General features: G+C 42.7%; 1 protein-coding gene across 2 annotated transcripts in view; it reads left to right on the top strand.

Moving 5' to 3' along the window:
- The first annotated feature begins 2,303 nt into the window (after positions 1 to 2,303).
- SLC25A26 (solute carrier family 25 member 26) overlaps positions 2,304 to 9,995 on the top strand; it is an 84,333-nt gene continuing 76,641 nt past the window's right edge. For both annotated transcript variants that reach the window (XM_030501908.1, XM_030501907.1), the window contains exons 1-3: positions 2,304 to 2,454; positions 4,238 to 4,394; positions 5,990 to 6,099. In XM_030501908.1, coding sequence (XP_030357768.1) covers positions 2,422 to 2,454; positions 4,238 to 4,394; positions 5,990 to 6,099 — 300 coding nt within the window. In that variant the 5' untranslated portion in view covers positions 2,304 to 2,421. The remainder of the gene's footprint in view (positions 2,455 to 4,237; positions 4,395 to 5,989; positions 6,100 to 9,995) is intronic.

Raw genomic sequence — 9,995 nt, 5'->3', positions numbered from 1 at the left:
TGCTAGGTTTTTCTGCTAAGCCCATCTTTTCCAGTTGCAGTGGAGATGGTGGGGAGCACCTGCAGTGTTTTCTGGCAAGGAAGAAAGGACACAAGAAAACAGATCTCTTTCTTCACTCACTCTGCAAGCTCAGGGGGACTCCACGGAAGGACGTAGCATGAAGATTAATGTCTGGCTTGCGGCATTAAGCAGAACTTGTTCATTTAAGGCAGGATGGTGGCTTGGAAGAATAGGAGGTTGTGACCTCTCTGATGCAGCAGCAGTTCTTCTGACAGAAGGTGATAAATACAAGAGTCACAGAGTGTATTTGAAAGCTTTGCACTGCACAATGTGAAAAATGCTTGCTATGACCCCAAGAACCTTTACATCAAGAGACTTCTTGGGCACATGTGGGGAACAAGGTCTCGTTTTAAGTGCTGCCATCAGTGGGTTGTACAGGGATAGCAGTAACTCTAAAGGCATGCCTCATTGACTGCAGATGTCGGATTTTCCCCTCAGTATCATTACAAAGCACCTAATTTCATGATGGACATAGACTTGGAAAATGAGGAACTTTCAGCTTTTGTGTTTATTTAGCCAATTACCAGAACATCAGCTGGAAATGGTGGATTCCAGATACTGTTTACTTCTGCCTAGACAGCAGGGTTCTTTCAGAAAGCCAGGTACTCTGCTGGGTGTTACTATAGCTGCTCACAGTCCAGTCTTTGCTATATTACAGCCGGAATATGTGGCTGTGTCTCCCGCTTCTTCCAGGAATCAGAATCAAAGCTTTCAGGGATCAATTCCTAGGACAACAAACTGGCCTGCCTTTGGCTTCATGAACATGACAGGCTATGGAGGAAAGGTGGTCAGCCAGCTATAATGGCGATGTTACTAGCACTAGCTGTGCTAGTCGTCTCAAAGGACTCCACTTATTTTATCATGTCCCAGTCTGAAACCAAGAAGTGATCCTTGATGAACACAACAAAGCTTAAGTTAAAACACAGGACTGATACCCCACCAAATTATTGTAAAAATCAGTAAGTTAGGACCAGAAAACCAAGGAGCTGCCTTAAAATCAAAGGAGGCTGAGAAATATAATACATCCAGGTTCTTTCTACTTTTGCCTGCAGAGCTTCGAGCTTTTCACTCAAATGAAAACTAAATGAAATGAAGACTACTCTAACATCGCCTGTCCCTGAGGACTGAGGCAGTTCAGAACACAATCACTGTGTTGCAGAACAGCTTTAATAAATTCGCTGGAGTTGGTAACTTTGGTAACCAACAAAGTTGGTAACTTTGATCTCAGCCACTATGCTGCTGTGGGCAGAGGTGTGAGGATGTGCAGGGGGGTGCTTCCCACCTGCAAACACCCTTAGCAGTCTGATGAAGGGGAGCTGAGCACCTGAAGGCAGTTATTGATGCTGAGCCATCGTCACATCCCCAGCTGCAACACCCAAACCTCATCCCGAGTGATGTGCTTGCAGCCAAGGAAATGTTGACTTGAAGCCTGCTGATGTTCTGGTTCCGCATGCACCGCAGTGCTCTCCAACATTTACCCCTTCTCCCTCCCCTGGAATCACACTTCCCGTAATATCAAGTGTGCTTTCCTGCTGGGGGAGGATTATGTGCGGACTGTGCGCCAGAATCCTCTCTGTAGCTGTTGAAACCACTGCCGATTTGAACACCTTTTGCGGAGAGGGGGAGACTCCCCTCCACAAATGCAAAACGCAGAAGTGTTTCTGATGGGAGTGAAAAATGGCATTTTTCCTTCCAGTGAGAGCACGCAGGAAAGGTGTTCCTGGCCAGGAAGCTTTACTCATGACTTGATGATCTTAAAGGTCTTCTCCAACCTAGTTGATTCGATGGTTCTATGTCCCTGTGCACTGCCCTCCTGTTTGCAGCAACAGCCCACGGGAAGCCTGCACAGGACAGTGCCAGCAGGACCATGCTGTAGATATGGGTTGAAGAAAACCCCCCTTAACCGACTTTAGGAACGGTTTTCCCTCAGAAATGCCTTTTTTTCCTCAGAGGACGTAGGTTAGCTTTGAGCAGCCACAGGTGGAGGGAACCGCAAAGGCCACGGGAGCAGCCACCTCCAAGAGCCTCTCAGGAAGAGGTCTCTTCCCGCGTCTCCCGGAGCGGCACAGCTGCTAATTAACCACTAATTAACGCTCAGTCACAACGAATTAACTAATTAAGGCCGAGTGATAATTAACAGCCGTCTTCCGCACCGCCTCACTGTGAGGCTGAGGGAACCGGCGCCGTGCGCACGCGCGGTGACGTACACCGTCCCGCCTGACCGCGGCTCAGCGGCAGCAAGATGGCTGCGCCCATGTGCACGCCCGGGGCACGCCCGGAGCCGGGGGTCTAGTCCTGTCCCGCGGCGGGGGGACCCGGTCTGTGCCGCGCTGTGTGCCCGCCCCGTGTCGCCACCCCTGCATGGAGCCCCGGGAGTCCTGGGCGGCCTTGGCGGTGAGTGAGCGGGTTCTGGGCCTGCCCGTTGCCAAGGAGACGCGGTGGCCTCGGGTGCCGGTGCCTCGCTTCGTCTCCTCTTGGCTGTCCCCCGGCGCTGGGTGTGTGCACGGTCCTTTGTGAATCGTTCTCGCCCTAAAAGTTACTTCTCAACGTGTGCTCCCAGCAGCATCGCGTGTAAGGGGTCCCCAAAACTAGGGACCTCCTTGGAATTACCCAGTGCCTGCTGTGGGTTCTGCTTGGAAAATCAGGGATGGGGTACTCTGGGCTAGCGTGAGGAGACCTGCGAGCCTGCGCCTGTTGGAGGGTTCAGCTCCCTGCCGACTGCAAGGCACAATGCATTTGAGTTAGGTCCTGGTTTTGCTTAATTGCTTTCACGAAGTTAAGTTTAAGGCTATGTTTGACTCCTGGTAAAGGTTTTCCAGCTCTTCTATATCTAATAATGCTGCTGTGCAGAAAGCTGGGGGAGAAGGTGCATTCAGCTCGTTTGCTATCTAAAAATCATTACTATTTTCTGCAGATGGTATAAGCCCTCAGGTATTGTCACTCCCTGGCAGGGGCTCTATTAGCTGCTTCATGAATTTAAATGACATTTGAGATACAGAACGTTGAAAATGAAAGAAGTGATTAGTAACTTTTGATTCACATTTTAACAGATGGCTGGATTAAATCTGATCAATGTTATTTTGAACAGACAAGGATTTTGATGGAAAAAAGTGAAGAAAAATCAATGCATGCAAAATAGCCAACTAGATTAAAAGAGTAATTAACTTATTGATTAAAACTTTAGTATTAGATAGTGAACACCTCTGAATCCCCTGTTGGCCCTTTAAAAACCCCAATCAAAGCCATATGTGACTTGTTTTCAGGCAGAGTTAAAAATGCACACAGCTGTTTCTTGTGTTCTGCTCTATATGACGTAGACTTCAAACTTTGTTTTCTGTTCTGAATTATAATCATTAATCATAATAGATTAATGGTAACTATTCATACTTTTTTCTTCTTTTGAACTGAGTTTTTATATTTCTTTCAGTTTCCTTCTGTTTTTGACAAGTAGATCTTTTCTATAGCTATGTCCTGGGGAAACTAAAGAAAGTCAATTAGAACCACAAACAATGGAAAAGAATTGCTTTATCTGAACCCCTATTTTTTTAGGGGTTGGTTTTAAGAATTGCTTTAGGTGAAAACCTTCCCCTTTTCCATACAACTTTGAAAACATCTTTATTTAATATGATTTTTTTTCCCTATAGACTTTTGTCAGCTAGAGAAAATGAAGCAGTTTTACTTCAGGCTTTATTCAACAAATGAAATGAAGGGGTGATAGTTTAAATGAAGAAGTTTGCTAGAGAAAATGTGAATGTGCTTTCTAGAGGTGCTTAGGGGGGAAGCAGAATTGCTTCTGTATTTCCCTGGTCTTATCACACAACTTCATAAAGGTGTTGGTCATTCTGTGCTGTGCCATCTTGATAAGTGGCATTCACTTACTTTTGTGTGGGGGTTAAACGTTGCGCTGCTTTGCTTGTACTATTTGAAACACTGAAATTGTTTTGAAAATACCTTAAAAATGGTTTTTAAAGTTATAATATCTATTACTTTCTCTCTTGTTGAAGCTTCCTTGTTATAGTTATAGAAGCTGTTGAGGTCTGTGTAAGACTGGCAGTTTATAAGTTGATCTCAGAAGGGATCTAGTCAGTAGTGCTTTGCTTTAGGCTTGCCTCAGTTATCACATAAGCTTCACCCCTATGAATATTAATGCACTTTATTCCATGGTTTTGTCTTGAAGGCTGGTGGAATTGCTGGTGTCTGTGTTGACTTGATCCTTTTTCCTCTGGATACTGTAAAAACAAGACTGCAGAGTCCTCAAGGCTTTAGGAAGGCTGGTGGTTTTCATGGCATCTATGCTGGTGTTCCTTCTACTGCTATAGGATCCTTTCCAAATGGTAAATTCTTTGGATTATTCTTTGTTATCTTTAAGTGGGAACTGTTATAGTTCAGGACATTTGTGCCCATTGCTTCCTCTCCTGCAGGTGACTTTGGATTCTGTGAGTCCATGTCCACCTGTGAAAAGCAGTTTCTAGAATTGCAGTGTGTTGAACAAACTCTTTGAGCAAGCCTGGAATGAAGGCTGCTGCATGTTTACTCTGAAAAGCAACCCTTACTCCTTGGAAGCATTCCTTACTGTCCTTACTTACAGGGGTACCCTAAAGCATTTCCAGGTGCCAAATTGGGCTTGAGTCTTGCTTGCCCTGGCTGCTTTTGTCATGACCCCTCTTTCACAGCATTGGAAATGAATCAAAATTCAAAGTGCTCGAGCACTGGAGGTCTTTGAGCTCACTGCCCTGGGGATGCTATGCCTGTCTTTTTCTCCCTGGAAACAACTACAGCATTTAAAATGATAAGACATCAGGAAAACTTTTGAAACTGAAGCATTTAAAAAAGTAAATGCTTGTAGTCCCTGCAGAGAAAAAGGCATCTAAAAATCCATTTTGCCTTTGTAGGGAGGGATAAAAAACGAGCTGTGCTGTCAGTGGTAAATGTTAGGAGAACTTTGCTGACAAATCCACTGATATGTTTAGATGTTTGATGTCCTTCATAAGGTGATACAAAAAAATGCAGTTCTTTATCTTGTCTGCTTTGTTATCTCCTCCTGAGGTGATAAGCATCTTTTGATTAGCAGAAGGCAATTCACACAGCCCTTCTTCACAATTAAAATCTGTTCCCCCCAAGACATGTCAGTTTTCTCAGGATTTACATCTTCAAAATCTGAACTGTGGTTTTATCTTTGCAACGTATGACTGAGAACTTATCTTTTGGAGAAGAAGTAACCCTTAAGGTGCGAATGCCTTTGTAGTTGGCTGTTGCAGTGAATAAACACGACTGGTATTGCTATGCTCAGTTTACTTTTGTATGTTTCTTGTTCACTGGACAGGACTTTTACAAGTCCTTTAGAAGCTTGGAAGAATGTTTTTTATGGAGCTAGAGTGCCAAACATTAAACTGACAATAGCTAGGAAGAAGTTATTAATAACTGCTGCTGAAACAGTTTTACGCATTGCAGGGTAGAGACTTGTGTCAGGTACCTTGATGATTTTTGGGTTGGGTTTTTTTTTTGTTCCCTTTTCAATTAACTGATTTGTTTCCCCAAATAAAGACCATCTAATTTAATCTGACAACCTCCTCTCTACCCTTCTTATCTATGAATGCTAGAAGATGCCATTTTTTTTTTTTCCCCTCAAACCTACTGGACATTCATGACTAATTGATAACACGTCTTTCCTTACCTCAGTACTAAGTATGGCCTTAAAGTCCTGGCATCTTTGATATTGATAGGAGGTTTTCCAGTGATAGCCAGAAGCATAAACTTCTGCAGGAGTTATCCCACAGACTGTTGATACCATTTTGGGGGAAAAAAATCCTGTTTTGAACTACATGTGCAGAATAATGGGTGACAAAATCCACCTCTAAATGGGTTTTTTTTTATGCTAGTTTGGTGCTGGAGGAACAGTTAAATGACTGCATGTGTTCTTGAATTTCAGCTGCTGCGTTTTTTATCACCTATGAGAATGTGAAATCTGTGCTGCACCACGGCTCTGCATCCTACTTGGCTCCAGCAACACACATGGTGGCTGCCTCCCTCGCGGAAGTGGTAAGAAAGAAGTTCATATATTGTGTCTGTGGGAGGAGATGAAATCATTCAGTTATGAAACCTCAGGTTTCATGTCATATCTTACTTTCTGAGCGTTCACCATCTTTATACTTGTGAAAGTCCTCATAAAAATATTGTTTTTTTAACGAAGTGTTGGCACTTGTAAGGATTGTTTCAAAGTGAAGAAATGAGTTAGTAATACTTCCAGCAAGAGCTAGTCTGTGACACTCCATAACAGGAATTTGCTGTTCTAGCAAAGTCTATTTGGACTGTAGCAAGTGTTGAAAGAACACTTCTCAATGTCATCAAATGGTGACGGTTCCTGTCTGATCCAGACACAAACTTGTCTGTAGGTGAATAGTGAAGATGCTTTATCCACATGCTTTATCCTGGAAGCTTGTATATGGTGTTTTTAAAAACTGTTCCTGGGGTTATCTGCAAACAGAAAGAGCACAGTTGCTTTGGCTTATCTGGATAAAATATATTCCAGGTTCACCAAAATCCTTCAGACGGATCTGTGCCATTTTAACTTAGCACAAGGTGCCTTGTTATAGCAGCATGGCCAAGCTACTTTCCACGGGAAGCAGTTCAGCTCTCCCTGCTCTCTGTGGGTTCAGTTTTGGTTTCCAAGTAATTTTTATTCTTCTGTGGAAATGATTCTGATTAGATTGAATGGGACTTAGCCAGGGAACTTAATTTAACATACCAAGCACATGAAGACAGGTGAATACAGCACCCTGTAGAGCACCGTCACCATTTGATGCTCTGGTAGTGGTTATAGGCAAGAGTAGATAGAAGGTGATTTAAGGCTGTGTGGAATATGTTTGTGTTGCTGCCTCAGATAGGGTTTTTTTTTTTTATCTTGATTAGAGCCTGTGCTGTCAGGTTATGATTTCTAACTTCAGGCCATGCACAGAACTTGCTTCCATGGAAATTCTCTAAAGGCTGTTAGAAATCAGTGTGAGGTTCTTCACCACTATGGCAATGCATAGCCCTTATAGATTTGCTTGCCTGATATCTCATGGAACAGCAGATCCAAGAGCGGTTCTAGGCTTCTCAAGTGCTGTTTCAGAATCAAGCAAAATAGCAATTGGGCTCATGAAGAGGTGCCAGTGCTCTGTGATAAAATCCACTGAAAAACCAGTCTCTTCTTTCACAAGTGGGTTATTTATAATATGCTTCCTCTGCCTGTGAGAATTCTGAGAGAAAACCGTAACTGGATGTGACTTGTCAGCAGTTGGCTACAGATGACTCCTGGCATGATTACAGAACCTGTTGCCTGTTTTTTCCAAGGTGGTCTGTGGTCCTGTGAGCCTCACAGCTCAAGCACTTACTGCTTTCATTTTCAGACTGATAAACAGAGATGCAGCATAGTTAAAGGAATTGCTCAGAGCTGTCTTAGGTGTTTGGCTCTTGCTACTCTAAGGCCAGGGAAATACATAGTGATAGCCATTGAAATGACTTTATGATGTGGAAACTGTGATGCTGTAACAGTCATTTTTCAGTTAGTAAGATTTTGCTTTTTGCTGGCTTTTCTACTCCTCTTGGTGTGACGGGAGAACTAAGCTGTAAAATAATTGAGATAGGGATTTAGAGATTTGCTACAACAAAACTATAATAAAAATAGCACAAAGCAAGATCTTCTCACATTTGTTTTATACAAAGTCTGAGCCGGTCAATATAAATATATAAACCATTACAAACTGCATCAGGGTGAAAGTTATAGTTTTATTGATTAGTCATTAAGTTTTAGTCGGGCCATAACCACTGGGACTATTTTGTCAGTAGTTTCTTTTAAGATGTACTCTTCCTCTTTTGTACACTTCAGTAATTACAATTATATAAATGGCTGTTACATGTGAAATAATAAGCCAAAGGCTGTGTCATGTTGGGATTCTCAAGGCATCCCTTTGCATTTCCAAACCATCTTTTTACAAATGGGAGAAATTAAGATTTGGAGCAAGAAACTGATGTTGGATTTCCAGGTTTGCTGCTTCTTCACTGGTGAGCATAAATGAATCAGTTTCTTGTGCATCAATGAAATGTGGGTATGTACTAACCTTAAAAGTATGTGCATACTGACTAATCTGTTTTGAATGTGGCCCCGTAAAAATACTAAAATAGGTGAGGAGGAAACAATACAAAGATTGCATCAATATATGTTAAAATACATGGGAGAAATGAGTGAAATGGGAGCTCTCAGCTTTGGTAACAGCCACTCTTCTGTGTTGTTTAAAGTCTCTATAAATTCATGGAAAACGCAGTCCCCTGGAACTGGTTTGGTTCAATTTCCCAGTTCTAGGCTAGGAGGCACGAAACCAAGCAGTAAAAAGCAGTGGCTGTAGTGTGGTTTTTCCCTTTTAGGCAGGAGGAACATGGAAGGTGATTCTCCCGGGGTGAGATAAAGAAAAGTACATACAAAGTCTGACCCTGTTAAACATGATTATTTTTTCCTAATACTGAATCTTGCTGTATAGGGACTTCAAATATCCCATAATGCATGAAAGCTTATTTACAAAGGCACAGAAACTCTGGAGGGCAGTTGTATGCTATCTCATCAAGGAAGAAGGTTGAAGAATACATGAGTTACTAACGGTGGGGAAAACCCTTATTTACCACTCGTGTAACTGAAATCTGGAGATAGGAAACACACTTGCTGCATCCAGGGCTTTGGATTTTCATCTTGACTCTACATCGCCCTGTATGTTTAGTCTGCCTGTATCTTTACTGTGAGCTGCCAAATGTGCTTGGAAAACATGATATCATAGGGAGTGGAAAGGAAAACCAGATGTTCTAAAACTTTACTTTTAATATTGTAAGGCAGTGTAAGTAACTCTGAGAAGGAGGAGTACATTTAACCTCCTGGTGCCCATTTTAATAGTAAGTGGGTGTGCCTTGCAGATCCAGAGTTAAGCGTACAGCTCCAGATTGATTTGTGTGGAATTTGTATCAGTTTGATATGATGGTGTATACTATTAATTAAAAGAAACTTTGATAAAGAGAAGTCCCCTTTGGGGCCTTCCCACCAGCCTCCCGCAAACATGGTTTCATGGGAGAAGTTTAGGATTGTCCCAGTTTGACCGATGAGGTTTCCTTTGTGAGTGCCAAAGTGGTTGGATTCATTTTACATCCCGCTGGCTTTTCCGTGGAGGTGAGAATAAAGTCGTTTGGATCATGTCCTAGAGAGGGCTGACAACAGCCTTTTCCAGATAATATTTAGATATTGTTATGGTTACGATCTGAGCTTTGCAAGATATTTAGTGAAAGTTTTGGGCTGTTGCTTGTAAATATCAGGATCACTCTTATCTTTCTGGTGAAAAAGGTTTCCTTTTGATCTTCATTGGCTATTTTTGGTGACATTGTCTTTTTTTACCTTGACTCGCAGCTCACTTATGAGGGAGAACTGAGGACCAGGATGGGAGGTAGATGTCCTGTCCTTTTTGCAGCTAGTGGTAATGATCATGTTCTGGAAGTCGATTACCCGAAGTTGAGCTGCTTTTGTCCTTGGGTAAATCTCCAGAGTACATTAGGAATACAGCAGTAGGCATGTGTTGACACTGTGCAGCGTATCCCTAAGGCTGCCAGATCCCAGGTTGCTTGTGATAAAGTGGTGTGTCTACAGAGTATGCCGTAATACCAGACAGAGTAACTCTGATCCTGAAAGCTGCCTGGTCACATTAGTGCCATGGTGCCTGCGCTCATTTGTCCTGTTATACTTTAAAGCTCGTGTAGCTATGATACTTTAGGTTCCTCACCTGGCTTGTGTTCATTCTGCTTCAGTGTCTCTGCAATGTGGTCCCTTGAGTTGTATAAATGCTGGACAAGCTCATGGGTCTAGAAAGGTGCTTCTGATCCGACTGCAAGAATGGGAAACTTGGGCTTTAGTGGAGCATGAA

The sequence above is a fragment of the Strigops habroptila genome, chromosome 11 (genome assembly GCF_004027225.2).
Source record: "Strigops habroptila isolate Jane chromosome 11, bStrHab1.2.pri, whole genome shotgun sequence".
Lineage (NCBI taxonomy): Eukaryota > Metazoa > Chordata > Aves > Psittaciformes > Psittacidae > Strigops > Strigops habroptila.
Note: the sequence above shows the minus strand (reverse complement) of the source record. Positions and strands in the feature narration are given on the sequence as shown.